This window comes from Pantherophis guttatus, chromosome 1 (genome assembly GCF_059756535.1).
Source record: "Pantherophis guttatus breed Tessera chromosome 1, ASM5975653v1, whole genome shotgun sequence".
Taxonomy (NCBI): Eukaryota; Metazoa; Chordata; class Lepidosauria; order Squamata; family Colubridae; genus Pantherophis; species Pantherophis guttatus.
Window position 1 is genome coordinate 133234469 of NC_142063.1, and position 17399 is coordinate 133251867.

General features: G+C 37.1%; 1 protein-coding gene across 6 annotated transcripts in view; it reads left to right on the top strand.

Moving 5' to 3' along the window:
• Window positions 1-17399, top strand: part of MGAT5 (alpha-1,6-mannosylglycoprotein 6-beta-N-acetylglucosaminyltransferase) — a 134809-nt gene that overhangs the window by 76536 nt on the left and 40874 nt on the right. For all 6 annotated transcript variants that reach the window (XM_034423974.3, XM_034423988.3, XM_034423983.3 and 3 more), the window contains exons 3-5: window positions 129-296; window positions 10183-10259; window positions 10958-11047. In XM_034423974.3, the coding sequence (XP_034279865.2) occupies window positions 129-296; window positions 10183-10259; window positions 10958-11047 (335 nt within the window). The remainder of the gene's footprint in view (window positions 1-128; window positions 297-10182; window positions 10260-10957; window positions 11048-17399) is intronic.

Below are 17399 nucleotides of genomic sequence, written 5' to 3' on the forward strand. Positions count from 1 at the left end.
AACAACAACAATAATTTGCTTCAATAATATGTAGTATCATTGCTTTGAACCAATGAAAATATTGATAAGCTATTTGTTTATGTTTTCTTTTGTAATACTAATTGGTTTCATTTCCTTTCCTGATTTAGATTTGAAGAAAACTCTTGCGGTCCTACTGGATAATATATTGCAGCGTATTGGGAAGCTTGAGTCTAAGGTTGAGAACCTTGCAATCAATGGCACAGGTGCAAATTCCACAAATAGTACCACCACTGCAATTCCTAGTTCGGGGACAGCTGAAAAGCTGAATGTTGCAGGTAGGTCTGAAAACTCTTTGTTTCTGCCCTTTAATTTTGAACTATATAGCATAATATAAAATAGTCTAAAATATATATTTTATTATTTTTATTTTAAAGATTCAGGCGAAGGGGGGAGGGGAGAGGAGGCCAACTAAGGATAGCTCTTTATTTTACAACCATTTGGTAACTATTCAAAATTACAATAAGAAGGAAGGGAGTTGTGACCTGTGACTAAAGTTAAAGCTGTTGCAGCACCTCGCAGTCACATGATAAAAATTTGGATTTTTGGTAACAGGAATCTGATGCCAACCAGATCAGCCTTCTTCGTGATGATCAAGTCAGCAAATAAGGCAAGCCTTACTAAGATTGACCTGGCATTTAAAAGCAATAGCTCAAAACCTGGGCCACTATTGTTCTGCTGACCAGGTAAATAGGTTGAGCCAAGGGGACCAGAACATGAAACAGGTTAAAACATTGGGATTGTGTTCCCTTTGAGTGGCTCTTCCCGTCTCCCAACCATTATATCTCCCCATATCCAACACTGCTGACATACAGTACCCCACCCTATTCATCCCTCCAGTTTCTTCATCCCCCATCCTCAACCTCTCCTCTCAAGCTAAAATGCATCCCCACTCCAAACAATATACATTACAGATAGTAGAAAACCTGACAGGTGCTATAGCAACAGCTCTCAGCATCTCCAAGTCATCACATGTGTAGCCTCCCTAAACATATCTTCATCTAACAGGAATGCCCCATACTAATTAATCAGTGGAACAGAACAATTAATCAGTGGAACGGCTTGCCTTCAGAAGTTATCGGTGCTCCGAAACTGGAGGTTTTTAAGAAGAGATTGGGCAACCATTTGTCTGAAATACTATAGGGCAGTGATGGCTAACCTTTTCTGGACCGAGTAACCAAAGTGTGTGTGCGCCTGAACCCCCAAAATGCAATGCATGTGTGGCCCCATGCAGGTGCACGCACCCTGCATGCACCTCTGTGCATGCACATGTGGGCCCCCACACATACCCCGCCCCCATGCATGTGTGTGTGGCCCCTGTGCGCGTCCCACGCCCCTGCACATGCGGCTCTCCACACATGTCCCCCACACATGCGCGGCAGAGACCCAAAGACCAGCTGGCCAGTGGGAGGGGCGTACACACACATGATGGAGCTGAACTGGGGCGACGGCTCGCACACCATCAGAGAGGGCGCTGCGTGCCACCTCTGGCACGCATGCGATAGGCTCACCATCATGGCTATAGGATCTCCTGCTTGAGCAGGGAGTTGGACTAGAAGACTTCCAAGGCCCTTCCAACTCTATTACTCTGTTAATTGCTTTCACCCATGCTGCAGGGAGTCACTTTACCAGTCTTACCCCTGCTTGAATTGAATTGAATTGAATTGAATTGAATTGAATTTATTAAACTTCTATACCGCCCTTCTCTCAAAGGACTCAGGGTGGTGTACAGCCATATTAAAACACATATAAACTCACAAGATTTAAAAACAATTTAAAAAGAATATATAAAATTTGGCCCACAAGGTTAAAAGCTAACAAACACCCAATTTAAAATTCATATTAAGCCAGCCCAGCCTGTTGGAACAAAAGAGTCTTAAGGGTGCGGCGAAAGGTACGCAGGTGAGGGATCATACGAATCTCTAGGGGCAACTCATTCCAGAGGGCAGGTGCCCCCACAGAGAAGGCTCTCCCCCTGGGTGTCGCCAGTCGACATTGTTTGGCCGACGGCACCCTGAGGAGTCCCTCTCTGTGGGAGCGTATTGGCCGGTGGGAGGCTATTGGTGGCAGAAGGCGATCTCATATATTGGGTTCTCACCCAAAGAAGAGTATCTGAGTCAGGGTGGATTTGATTTAAATTGAGTTGATTTAAATCACAATTTAAATCATGATTTAAATCACTAGTAAAAAGGCTTGATTTAAATCAACTCGATTTAAATCATAATTTTTAAAGAGCAACTGTCATCTCTGCTACTCATTTGACCCACTGTTGACTCACCGATAGTCCCAGTGTTGCAGAATATACAGCCTCATGCTACATAGCTAAGCTCCATTTCATGCTGAATAAACTAAATTATTTATGTATCTTAAATAGAAAACTATCTTACGATAGATTTTTACCCCAAAAGTTTTTTATTAAAAAAAAATCCGATTTAAATCAAAAAAATCCGATTTTTTTGATTTTTTTTTAAAAAATCGTTGATTTTTATCCACCCTGATCTGAGTACATTCACCTCACTCTCATCCCACAGTCCCAAGATCCCCAGAGAAACCTCTTCATAGTATAAAAACATGTTATTTAAAACAAAATAGTCCAGGATCGGCTTCACACATAGCTGAGAAGATGAAGTGGCCATGCAAAGCCTTCAGCAGCTGAGGAAACCAAACACATTTCCTAAAATACCGCTGCTGCAACCACTGGCCATCCACCATGTGGGGCAAATTAATGTAGACGTTGTCTCCATCATTTCCAAGAGTCCACTGCTTCCATTGTCTAAAGTATAGACCGAAAGTCCAGCCAGCAACCTACCATCCTCCACACCAATACCATGATTCCCCGAAAATAAGACCCTGTCTATTTTTTTGAACCCTGAAATAAGCGCTTGGCCTTATTGCCATGCGCTCAAAAGCCTGATTGGTTTATTATTGGGATGTCTTATTTTCGGGGAAACAGGGTAGATCTCTTAATAGAGGACAGGAGACTTTAATTTCTTTTCTGCCTCCATTATTGAGGAGTTCTTGGTGCTCCCTGAGCTTGCTTGTTCTTTTGCAGATGTTTCATTACCCAACTAGGTAACATCAATGCTAGTAAGGAGTGGGGTTTGCTGTAGGTTTATATTTTAGTGGCTTACCCTGTCAGTGTTGGTGAGGGTGGTCTTAGAGATTCTTTGCTTGGGCTGTTTACTGTTGGCTTCTTTGGTAGTTTCGTGTTTGGAATATTGATTACTTGATTGCTGGTCTCATGTTCATCTTGGAGCTAATCTATGCTGATCTGGGTGCTGATTACTGGTGGAGAGGTGCGTAGGTCTTTTTGTTCCATTTTTAGCTAGTTGGTAGTCTGTTTTACATAGACTATAGATGTTGTCAATGTCTATGTGTCTATTGATGGCTGATTTGTCAGAATGCTAGGCTTCTAGAAATTCACTGGCGTTGTTTGGACTTGGCTTGGACTCTAGGATGGTCACATTTTCCCAGCCATTTTAAACTATAGTTAAATCTGCCTACGTGTTGCACTTAATCTTTACCATCTTGGATATTAATAAATATATGAAAATGAATCCTGGACTAAATATTTTCTTCTTAAAATGAAGAGACATTCAATCAATCAGAACAGAGTTGGAAGGAACCTTGGAGGTCTTCTACTCCAACTCCCTGCTCAAGCAGGAGACCCTACGCCATTTCAGACATAATGAAACATTAAGAGGAAATACCTCATATCCATATTTCACAGCAACAAAATGTTGTAAAACACTCGTTTAAATAATAGTTTTAATTTAAAGGATATGCTTGCTTGCTTCATCTTATGTTTGGATGGCCAACCCTAACCCAGTACAGTTTTACACAAATTGTAGGCCGTTTTATAAGCAAACTATGAGCAATTCTTATCTTCAGGTTTGGAATTAAGCCAATGTAAATATTTTTTTTCAAAAAATTTCATTTACCTGCAAATTTATAGTCTATTACTTCTTGGTCTTAAATTCAGAACATATGTTTTATAAGCATTTGCTTCTGAGGGACTTTTGGAAGTCAAATGTTTATCTTTGGTTTAAAGGCATAACAATGCCTTAAGTAAAGATTTGCAGTGCTTGTTTGAAGTTGAATTTCCAACTAAAATATTACAACCTTTTTTATTGTACATTCTGAAATACAAACATTTGTTTTCTTTTTTGATGTTGTTCGATAGTCTATCTATCCTATGTTAAGTGGCAGATGCTCCTTTTAGGCAGTAGTTGCTCAAAACTTCTCAAGCTAAAAGATGAAACTATATTATGAAATGCCTTCCAATGTAATGTGAACCTGGCAGCTGTGTGGTATTGCTTAAAAAAGTAATAAGGGCGTAATGAATGAGTAACATTTTCTGTTTTGCATTGTATTCCCTCAGGGCTATCTGTTCCTAGCTACATCCTGACAGCTGTTACAGCTGTATGATTATTTAATTTATAGCCTGTCTTTCATGTAGGATATAAATGTAGTGGGGAAATAGGTTTTATTCCCACCAAAGTGGTACCTATTTATCTACTTGCATTTGCATGCTTTTGAACTGCTAGGTGGGAAGGAGCTGGGGCAAGTAACCGGAGCTCAACCCATTGCACAGCACTCGGTTTTCGAACCCCAGCTGTCAGTTTTCCAGCTGACAAGCTCAGGGTCTTTAACCACTGAGCCAACACACCTCCTGGGACCAAATCATAAATCCAATGAATAAGAAGCTCTGCTGGTGGATAGGGCTATTTTCTGCACAGTAAGTGACATCATAATCATAAAGAATACTAATTTTAAAAATTCAGGAAAGAAGGAAAAAAGACATGGAACTTTGAATCCTAGAGTGACTTTAATGGGAATTTATTTTATGTTTTGTGATGTGGAGGCAAATTGAGACAGAAAAGAGGAAAGTAGCCTATTTATCTTTTCTGCTTTGGCAGGGCTTATCCACACCTCTATTACTGCAGCAGAAAGGAGTAGAGTTGTCCATTCTAGGAGTTTTTGAAGATTTGCAATACACAGATAGGAATTGACATTTGTGATTTCCCTCTCCCTGGTGTTTTTTTCAAGGTTATTTTCTTGAAAGTTTAGAAATGGTATAAGTCAATTCAAAGAGAATCTTGATAATTTATCAACTAGTGGTAGAAGTGGATGGTCAGAGAGGCAGCATAGGAAATGGGGAAAAGGAAAATCTATTGTTCTTCCCAGCTTGTGGCAGAAAACCAGTTTGGAAGAAAGAGGGAGAAACTCTAAAAGGAGTAATTGTTTTAAAAATGACGAACGAAAACAATGTTAATTGCATTACAGGATATTGATTTTAGAGTTTTTTTCTTTAGAAACATAGTTCTTCTATTTTACAAAGTATAATTGTTATGGCCTCTGTCCTATTTACTGTACCATATCTCAACAATCTTCCCCCCCCCCCCGTTTCTTTATTTTTGTTTGTTTTTTATTTGTCAATCAGTCTGCTCACTTTTTTTTTGGTTGCCACAAAGGAGCATGTTTTGATTCTGTTTTGTGCTGCATTCTGCAACTGGATACTGTTGAAATTCATGTTTAATTAAGAGAGAAATGATGCCTAATTTTTCTTCCTAAATAAAATTGCTGTGCTGTAAGGTGTGGTACATTTCACATTCTTAAAATGATGACATTAAGTGTGGTGTTTTTAATGAATTTTTCTGACCTTCTATTAGAACTGTGCAGCAGTCTGGGAGAGAATTATTTGGAAGCCTGAAGTTGGGGTCAGCACACAACCCAATTTATCACTATGTTTGATGAGATTCTGTGTGAATCTTGGAGTCATATATTTCTAAAGGCACTCGGATATTTAGATTTTTAAAATGGTTAAATAAAGATTTAATGTTCTTATGTAACTTTGTGTAAGATTAAGATTAAATTCCTTGGATATATATTCCACCTTTCCTCTAGGAATGCCATATAGAACACATCGCACTCCAACAATTTTTCCACAATTTATTGTGGGACAGGTTCGGCTAAGAATTAATGACAAGCTTAACTCAAACTCACCCACCTCTTTAACACTTGCATCACAGCATCGACATACTAGCAGGAAAGGAAGTTTCACAGTCCCAGTTGCTGATTTTGATCTTGCAGATTGTGGGATCAAGATCTGAATAGAATAGCCTGAGCAGTCTCTGGTTCTGATATGTCATGCTCCATGTGAGTTCAATTTGTAAGGTTTTCTGAAAATACCTTTCTTTCTTTTTTTTCCTGAGATGAACACATCATTTCAAACTATGCATCTTGGGAGGATGGAGGGGAAAATTGATGATTGTGACATATTTAACTTATTAAGGAAGCTAAGAAGGTGGGATGTAGTAGAAGAATTAAGCCTGTCTCTGTCAAGATACATGAAAAATAATCATTACTTTGTTGAAATACATGAAAAATAATCATTACTTTAGCCAGTTGCTTTGTTGAATTTTTCTGCATATTGCCATGTGATCTTTAAACTGTACAGAAATAGTTGTGTGTGGAGTGAAAAAAAGAGATATTTCTGTCCTTCTAAAAAAAACCCCTTGGTGATAATTATAAAGAGACTTTACACTTCCTTTCTTCCATGACAGAAAAATGAGTCTTCTGTAGACTTCTCTTTGAATTATTTAGAGATCATCTACTGACAGACAGGCATAAAGTTCAGCCAAATTAGTAATTGTATATAGGTTTCCTGTGTTTTCTAAAATGTCAGCTGTCCAGATTAGGTTAATTAGGCACAGGTTTAAAGGGGTTGTCTTAATTACTGTGATAGTCTTGGCAGTTACCATGGCTAGTACCAAGGTCTGCCTTCTCTTCTTCTATCCCTGTACTTCCAAGGTCTTTGTTCTCATCGACTTCTCCCTTTAGTATCCATAAATTTGTCTTCCATAACCTGCATATCGGGGACGTAGCTAAGATGCTGAGCTTCTCGATCAGATGGTCGGCAGTTCAGTGGCTTGAATCCCTAGTGCCGTGTAACGGGGTGAGCTCCTGTTACTTGTCCCAGCTTTTGCCAACCTACCAGTTTGAAAGCAAGTAAAAAATTCAAGTAGAAAAATAGGGACCACCTTTGGTGGGAAGGTAACAGCGTTCTGTGCACTTTTGGCATTTGGTCATGCCAGCCACATGACCACGGAGACGTCTTTGGACAGCGCTGGCTCTTCAGCTTTGAAACGGAGATGAGCACTGCCCCCTAGAGTCGGGAACGACTAGCACATATATGTGAGGGGAACCTTTACCTTTACCTAACCTGCATATCAGATAGATTGATGAAGCAATTGCCAAAAATACTAAAGTACTATGATACTACCAAGAAATTTGGAAGCTGCAGTGCAATCATATCTGGGTATACCAGTTTGGACTGTTAATCCCCTCATAACTCTTCCATTATGAAGTAATCCATTTGTATTAGCAACGTGAGCATTTTCATATCTATGTAGTAAATAAGTTACATTTGCACTTAACATACAAGCATATTACCTTCTTGATTTTATTTATTCTGCTTTTATATTACTACATTCACTGAGCACTTGCGGTGGTTTAATACCATATAGTAAAAAAAAATCACATAACCATCAAATAAAAGCCAGTGTGTGATTAAAAATGTGCATTGGACATAATCAACAACAGTTATTTTAACTGTTAAAATCTCTTTTGAAGAGTTCTGTTTTCACAGTTCCAGGATATTTGGAGATAGGTTGCTGTATGGCTTTCTATGGAAAGGTTGTTCCAAAGCGTTGGAGCCATAACTAGGAAACATTTTGCTTCAGTCTTTCAAAATTTCCTGCAAAGGGAGTTCTTGATATCCTACACAGGATGTCCAGAACAGGTACTGGACAGGTACTATTAAAGAAAATAATCCTGCAGATATCTGGGCACTAAGCCATATAAGGCTTTATTGATCAAAAGCCAATACAGGTAGTTCTCGATTTACAACAGTTCATTTTTGATTGAAGTTACAGTGGTGCTGAAAAAAAGTGGCTTACGACCATTTTTTCATACTTTTACAACCATTGCAGCATCTCGGTAGTCACGTGATCAAAATTCAGATGACAGTTGCAGTGTCCCCGGATCATATAATCACGTTTTGCAACCTTCTGACCAGCAAAGTCAATGGGGAAGCCAGGTTCACTTAACAACCTTGTTACTAAATTAATAACTGCAGTGGTTCACTTAGCAATTGTGGCAAGAAAGGTCGTAAAATGACCTAGTGTAACTTACTTAACAAATATTTCAATTAGCAACAGAAATTTTGGGCTCAGTTGTGGTGGTAAGTCAAGGACTACTTATACTTTGAATCATATTGTGATAAAAGTGCCCCAATGCATTGAAATAGGAGTTCTCACAGAGCTGACTGCTGCATTTTGCACCTTCCTCCAAATAACTCTACGAAGTCAGTAATGAGACATTGCAGTACTATCAGAAGTAGCCAGGGCATCTCCTCCAGGAATGGATGCAGCAGATAACGCTGGTATGGCTTCCACTTTCCTATCTGGCAATAACCATGAATTTTGGAGGCCTGCCAAGATCTGGACTTACTCCATCAGGAAGTCTTCAGTTTCTGGATTGTCATCTTGTTCCTGTTGCAAGTTCAAGATAGAAACACCAAGAAGATGCATGTACATAAATTCCATTTAAAGAATGTTTTATTATAAAAATAAGCTTTTTTATTAAACAGAAACATGACTTAACACTTTTTACTTCCACGGCTATCCTCTTATCATCTTCCTAACCCATGGCATTTTTACATAAAGCCTAGAATGTTTGATATATTTAAGGGAAATCGGGAGCTTGAAAAGGTGATTCCAAATGTTTGGGTTGACATTCCCATGCTAAGAGGGTTTTCATACTTCAGTAACTGTCAACAGAGCTACTATTAATAGAGCAAGCCAAAATTAGATATTACAGGCTACAGAGAAAAAGTTCTGCTGGAAAAAAATATATTTTAAGAATAGAATTGGATATAGAGAGTTATTGCTTCTTTACCATGGTTATTGCTACACAAGGATTGAAATAGTCTTACCTGCTTTAGTTATTATTTGCATCACATTTTATGTCTGAGTTCAGATCACCTACTACCTATTGGTAGTTCCTGGTGTTCCACTCCATTATATGATTTATCAAGCATTCCTGCTAAGCAGAAAGATACATGGCTATAAGCTAATTATGCCTACTCCGAACTCATTTCCATATGATGCAAATTAACAGAATCCATATGATACAGATTGAGCTTTGTCATGTGTAACAAACATGTCAGCTAAAAACTCGCCTAAAGCTCTTGAGGGCCCATCAGATTGTATCAATGTCCAGTAATAAATCATTATAACAGATTTTTTTTTCTTATTGTTAGGCTAGGGGGGAAAAAGAACTGTTTATCCAAATGAACTAAATAAAATAAAATGGTCTGACTGTGGCAGTGGGGTCAACTTCCCATTACTTCACTGTAAAATTTCTGCCCAGTCAATACCAATACAACAGTATGGCACAAAGTATATCTTGGTTTACTGTCTTGTTTGTTATCATAGCAACCTTGAATTCCTGAGTTATTTTGGTTAAAGTTGTCATAAGATGAAAGTTGCTATCAAAAATTTTTAGCCTGGGAATCTTGTCCAACAGGTTGCCAAAATTTTGGAATCCCATCTGAGTTGAATAACAAAATGAGAGAAGGTTTTGGATCCTACAGTTCTCATTAATATCCATTTCTGTCTGTTTTTACACATGTAATAAAGTGTTTTAAATGCATGTATTTGTTGGAAACCCCATTTTAATTTTAACGGGTTTTGAGCCTTTATCTACTTTTCTTACTAAAATTGTCATTCAAACCTTTGACTTCCATCAGCCAGTTGAATGATAGCTGTACTTTAGTTTAACGAATAGGTTAATTGCATTTCCGGTTAAAAAGTTAGTTGTGCTTAATTATAAATGATGAACAATTATTTCCATTAATTCTTAATAACCTCTCATGTCTGAGCACATTTGATGCACATTCCATTTATTATTTCCTGGTTTTATGGCCCTTTTCCAATTTCCCAGCAGAGAGATGAGGAAGAAGACAGCGCTGCATTTTTAGAACTCCATTAGTACCTCGGCGATGATTCATCCTCACAGTCATCTGAGGTGGAAAAAATACTAATCTGTTCTCAGGTGTTTAATATTACGTATTACATTGTGTTAATTTTTCTTCTTCAGATCTCATTAATGGAGCCCAGGAACAGTGTGAATTGCCTCCTATGGATGGTTTTCCTCACTGTGAGGGCAAAATAAAAGTAAGCTTCATCTATTGCACCATTTATTTGTCCGGATGTATTCATTCTCCAACAGAAAATGTTTTAATGCTCCCATTTCAACTGACAATTTGTTAATTGATCAAAAGACCAGGGGTGGGGGGAAACCCACAATTTTCTCTTAGCATGTGACATATGTGAGTATGATAACTGAAGCAAAGTGTTTAATGATTCATAAGGGTCAAGTAATTGATAAGGTATTGATCCAGATGCCAAAAATAATGTATAAACTTCTTTATGAAGAAGTTGAGTATTAAAATGTTGCGGATTGCAATTATTTTTGAAGGACAAGGATAAAAAGAGCCCTTCTTTGAGGAGATGGGCATCTAAGAATCTTGATATAAATATATAAATAAATAAAAATATTAGAAGTTTTCAGTCTTATTTACTCCATATAAACAATGTAAACTTCCTGCCACCTATGTGGGTAAATGATCATATTCACAGTGCTGAACTTTATATTTATGGGAAAGTTTCTTTGACCAGCATTTTCCTATAAATGATAGCAATTATCTCTTCCTGATAACTGAAGTTTGCCTTGACCTTGTTGATTTAAAATGCTATTACAGCAGCTTCCTGATAATTAATTGTGTACTTAATATTGCAGTCTAGGTTCATAAGAACCCAAACCTGTTGACTGAAGGCATATGCATTATTATTATTATTGCTTTTCTTTCTAGTGGATGAAAGATATGTGGAGATCTGATCCTTGTTATGCAAGTTACGGTGTTGATGGGTCCACATGCTCATTCTTTATTTACCTCAGTGAGGTCAGTAAATTTTCATTTCAACTAATACATTAAGGTTTAGTGAAGTTTTATCTGAATGCATCTGATAAACAGGTTGTAGTATGTAAAAACCTGGGCTATAAACATTTGCCAGTCTTTAGAGTAAAAAAGAGTTTGTATTGCTTATGCTGCAAGAGATTACTATAGATATTCCTATGAAAAATGACTCTAAGCTTTATCAATCTAATAGCATGAAAATAGTAGTTTTCATTTTGCCATGTAAATTTTTTTCCCTGAGGAAAATGGTATATTCTTTTCTTCTTTTCAACTAATTATAGGTTGTCAATATTTGCATTCCTATAAACAGTGTTTTCTGCCAGACAGAGCTCTGCCGTTCTCTGAGGAAATGTTTTGCTTTAATGATGGCTGGCCTTGGGTTTTTTACATGTGACCCCTTTTAGAGCACCATAAAGCAGCCACTATCCGTTGCCTAGAGTTGTCTTAACCAGTTGAAAATGCCAAATAGAATGCAAGTAGTTCTTTTTTTTTTTTTATTTGACTTATATGCCGCCCTTCTCCGGAGACTCAGGGCGGCTTACAATGCGCTAAGCAATAGCCTTCATTCTTTTGTATATTTATACAAAGTCAGCTTATTGCCCCCACAAACTGGGTCCTCAATTTACCTACCTTAGAAAGGATGGGAGGCTGAGTCAACCTTGAGCCTTGGCGAGATTCGAACCTGCAGTAATTGCAGGCAATTCTTGATTTATGACCAGTCACTTACTGACCATTCAGTTACAACAGACCTCTCCGGGGATACTTAGAACCTAGTTCCAACCAGCAGACAGGGGAACAATCATATGACTGCATTTTAGGCGCTCAGCATCCAGCTGCCAAACCAAAAACAACACGAGGAATTACTTCAGTTTCTTTACTGATGCAGGGTCCATTACTGCCCTAAATTGAGGACTATATAAGCAAACTTTCCCTGGTCAATGGCTGCTTTTGTTGTTGCTAGTTATCTTCTGAAATATGCTCAACTACGGTGCCAGAGTCAATACAGTCCCTTTATTCCTACTACATTTTAACCAATGGCCAATTTAATTCAAGTATATTATATTGAATAAAAATAAACACAGTTATTATTGATTTGTTAGTTATTGACTTAGTATGTATGCACAAAGCAACAATAAATAATTGGTAATAAATGAGTCAGAGTTAATAATTGTTACTGTAATTATTTATGGCTCCTGTCTGTGAATTTTTTTTTCTTCAGTCACTGCAGTGAATACATTGTCCTATTAAAGTATTTTAATTTGTTTCAGATAATTTCCATTGTTATGGAACTTCAGAGGAAGGTCTGAAAGCCATGTACTAGTTATTGCAAGTTCGTATCTGTTTTGCAGGCACTGGGTTGACTGGCCACCTCTGTTTTGAACAGTGGTGTATGCTCATTTGTTCCCAGTTGGTATCCCTGCATGTTATAACAGGACAGAGTTAATGCTTCAATTTGTTCCAATTCATACATAACAATTTGCTGTTAGCTGTACACAGCACCCAAGCTCTACTTATAAACAGAAAAAGAAAAGGAGAAGGAGCAAAAAGTATTTCAAGCAGATCTTAGGTTTCTTTGAAACTGGTAAATGGCCTCGGTAGCTCGGTAGCTCCTTCCCAGAGAGCAAAGAGGCAGTGGAGCTTGGAACCGGAAGAGGATAAAAATGGATTCTTCCTAGCAGTTCACAGCGTATACAGCCGTGATAGCGAACCTATGGCACGTGTGCCACAGGTGGCACGCAGAGACATATCTTTGGGCACCTGAGCATTTCCTTAGCTCAGCTCCAGCGCGCATGTGCGCGCCAGCCAGCTGATTTTCAGGCCTTCCAGTCCCACCGGAAGTTGAGAAACACAGCATTTCTGGCCTCCGGGTGGGATGCGGAAGACCATTTTTACCCTCCCCAGACTCCAAGAAAGCTCTAGAGCCTTGGGAGGGCAAAAAATGGGCCTACCGGGCCCACCGTGCCATCACGTGCCAAAAGCTGAGGGAGCACGGGGGGGGTTGCACATACATGCACGGGGGGGCGGGGTGCATTGGTGTGGGCACACGTGTGCGCGTTATCCCCCCATGCTCCCCACGCTTTTGGCACGTGACAGCAAAAAGGTTAGCCATCACTGGTATACAGTATCTATAGTTATGCAGGTAGTTGTTTTAATCCAACAAAATCGTACGTGAACAGCAATAAAGAAGCTACTCAGAAGTAACTCCATGTGTTGTTCTTGGTTTATGGGACCTGATAAATGTTTTATCAATAAAAAGTCCTACCCTGATCATTGTCTATTATAAGCAGTGTAGTTTAGATGTTGTTTATTGCAATATATAGTTTTGTATGTAAACATTTTGAGCAGCTGCAGTCACTGTCTGGATGCTGCAATGGTTCAGAGATCCCATGTAGTTCGGTGTGAATTGACTAAAGTATCCATGATGAATAATAAATCATTGGTAGTATGCTGAATGGCTTGTGCCTTCTGTTTCTGCCCTGCACTTGTTGGGATTTTGGTAGTGGGGAGAGGTAATTTTTCCCTGCCTTTCGTCACACTCCACTATGTAGTGATATGAAGCCAGGAAAAGCAATAAAGTCTGGAAGAGGATTTTTCAGTTTTATTTTCTCCCCACAATTAAATGAAGGAGGAAAAATTGTATTTAAAAAAAAGTTTCTCCATTTTCCTTCTAAATTCTAATGTAAAAAGGTGTTTTTTCTCTTGCTGCTAAACTTTCAGAAATTTTACAGCTTTCCCTAAATAATGGAGTACAATATCTGGAACATATTAGTCTGCAGAATTTCCATTTAAAAAAAAAAAAAGTTATCCTAACCATATTGTTCCAACTTTTTACATTTCTTTACACATGTTTAATTCTAACTTTCATTTCTTCTAAACCAGCATTTCTCATGACATTTATGTATGTAAATTAAATAGTTAGGATTTAGAATGGTTCTTTCCTAGTTTTGAACCATTAGTTGCTCAATAATCCATTTCAACTATTGTTTTTTTTTTGTCCACACACGATTCTTCATTATATAGGTAGTATACACAAGTTTAACAAGGAGTCTGTGATTTGCTGTCTACAAAAGTCTTAGTATAATTGAAAAGACAAAAAATTAATGTCTTTGTAAAACTCTCTTGTGTTTTCCATTATTTATTAAATATCTCTGATGTGATCAGGTGCCTTTGTTTCTTGATTTTTTAATGCAAACTTATGTTAGAAATGAATAATTTGATATTGTGTTATGCTAAATAAACATGTGTTTGTTTCATACTTTTTATAAATTATCAGCCTTGGTTGTAAATGATACAGAATAATGTGTGCAACATCTATGTATGTAGCTCTTTAGTTACTTTATTTTTGTATGTTTTGTGTCAGCCTTCAAAAGATAAGTTAGCTTGTTAATATCTCTCTCACATCAACACGTATTCCTGGCATGTAATTGTAAATGTTGTTATCAATATATTTTTATAGACAGCCTACATAAGCATATTATAGAGGATACAATAAACCTTGTTCACCAAAATACCTTCAAAAAAAATGTGATAATTGTGGTTAAAAGATTTTTTTTTTTTAGATCAGTGAATCCAGACCCTTCTAATTTTGGCATAGAAAAATTAAAATATTACTTTTGATTAACTGCAACACATTATAAAATAGGTTTATATCATAATTCCAATCCAACAGACTGTTTACTTTGCTTTGAGTAAGGAGCTTAAATAAAGTTAATCTCCAGGAATATCTCTGTCTATATTTGCCTTGAAACAATGGCCGTCCTTGAAGCTCTCCTTCTGGACATTTGCATTACATAAAATTAGATGTGTGATTACAAAGGAGGGACCTTCATAATTCTCAGGCTACACTTGTTGGGTACAGGTATTCCTAGACTTTACAACAGTTCATTTAGTGACCATTCAAAGTTACAGCGTCACTAAAAAAAGCCACATATGTTCATTTTCACACTTACAACTGTTGCAGCATCCCATGGTCACATGATCAAAAGTCAGACACTTGGGAACTGACTCGCATTTATGACCATTGTAGTGTCCTGTGGTTAAGTGATCACCTTTTGTGATCTTCTGACAAGCAGAGTCAATAGGAAACCCAGATTCACTTAACAACTGCATTATTAATTTAACAACTGCAGTGATTTATTTAACAACTCTGGCAAGAAAGGTCATAAAATGGAGCAAAGTTCACTTAATAAATGACTTGCAACAAACATTTTGGCTAAATTGTGGTTGTAAGTTGAGGACTATCTGTATTTGATGTAGGATGTCATAAATAGTGCCCATATTAATGAGATTTTGAGGCCAGGCCAGGCATTCTTATCTAGGTATTTTTGTAATTTTTAAGTTTTATTGGTGGTGTTTTATTGTTTGGGGTTTTTAAAAATTTAATAGGTTGATAGCAGGGGTGGGTTCTACTTGCCTTTACTACCGGTTCGCAACAGGAGCGCGCGCATATACAGATCACCCATGATGACATCATGGCGGGTGGGCGGAACTGGTTGATAGTCCACATTGAGAACTTTGGTTATTGGCACAATAACAGTTATAATAGTAACAGATAATAACAAAAAATTAGCTAGTGTTACAAACCATTACTTGTTTGACATATAGCCTACTTTGCCATAAGCTCTGATAGACTAAAACTAACTAGAAATTGGAAAGAAAGGGCCAATTAAATTGTCATCAATTATGTTGCATTTGTTCCTTTGTATTTTTTATTGGATGGTAGCTATCCTATCAGATAGATTAAGTTCATAGAAATGCTAGAAATCTAGTTCAATACTATGTATGGATGCGGTTCTTTTCCAAATTAATTTTTATTAAAAGAAATTTTTAACAGAATAAATACAAACGTAAGGAAAAAGGAAAGAAAAGTTATAAGTAAATAAGAAATAAAAAAAGACAAAAAGAATGGGAAAGGAAAAACGATATAAAGGAGTTGAGTCCCTTATGTTCTTTATTGTGAATATTTCAGTGTCTTTCTATCTTTGTGCATATAATAATCTTGCTGCAGTTACAATTTTCCATAAGTTGTTACAGTTGTCTGTCCATTAATTCCAGCAATAAAAGTTCTGGTTTGAGATTAGTATTAATCTTTAAAATTCTTTGTATTACTATATGTATTTGAACCCAGAATTTTCAAGGTTTTTTATAGATGCGCCAAGAATGATAAAATGACCCATCATATTTTTCACATTGCCATGTACAGATATGGTTCTAAGTGACTAATAATACCTACATTAATTTTACAGGTCCACTACAAAGCCTATATCAAGCATTACTTAATCCGTTCAGTAGCTATCTTCTGGCATTATGATGTTGATCTGCTTGGCTTATTTGGAATTTTACAAATATGCAAATACCCTTCCAAGATACAGTTTTTGCAGGAACAAAGTACACATTTATTTGCACTACATTATTTTAATAGATGAATAAATGTTTTAGTATATATCCCCATCCATCCGTTAGGAAGTATAGGCCTAACTTTGCCATTTCATACTTCAGCTTTGTAAAAATCATGTTATTTTCAGTAAGGCTTAGATATATGTATGTATGTATGTGGGGCATTTAATCCCATTGGAGCATAATTTTTTATTACCCCCTTTCTTGTAGAATTCAGTTTTTCTTTTCTATTTTTAGCAGAGCTTTGTGCTTTACTGCTAGTGTGGTTATGAATGAGAACTAACAATTTTGAAAGGCTGCCTATTATTTTTTCTTTCTTTCTGAAACCTACAGTACTAGCTAGAATATTGGATGACTGATGTTCTGGCTAAAAGCCATCTCTTAAATTACAAAGGGCTGGTACATTTCCATATTGTTCAAAGGTACTGGGTCACCTGCAAAAGGTTTGAACTTCTGCTATGGGAAGCAAAGAAGTACCATCATGCTATTAACCACAAGTTATTCGGCATACATACTTAATCCTACCATTCACGTTGCGGTTTATCCTAAGCATCTATAGATAAAAACTTAAGTATTAGTGATCGCAAGCATGAAAGGAAATTCTTGTATCTGTTACAACAATGTGGATATATGAATTAGTCTGACTGATGAAAGTCACTTGGAATTGACATTTTATATGACTGTTAAAATGTACAGTGGTGGAGAATTAACTGTTTATGATATGGCTGAAAGCTGAATGCTAACTCTTGTGGCTAAGTTTAAAGTAGTTTGGGAGAATTAGAAACAAATGTAACTAGAAATTTTAATAGTAAGAAATTAGATATATTAAGGGCACTGTAGTTTTTCATTTAACATATTAAAAACATTTAATTGTAACATTAACTTGACTATAACTCTTTGCTGGTGCTGTTCCTACTTAGTTTTACTAAGACACGGGTGT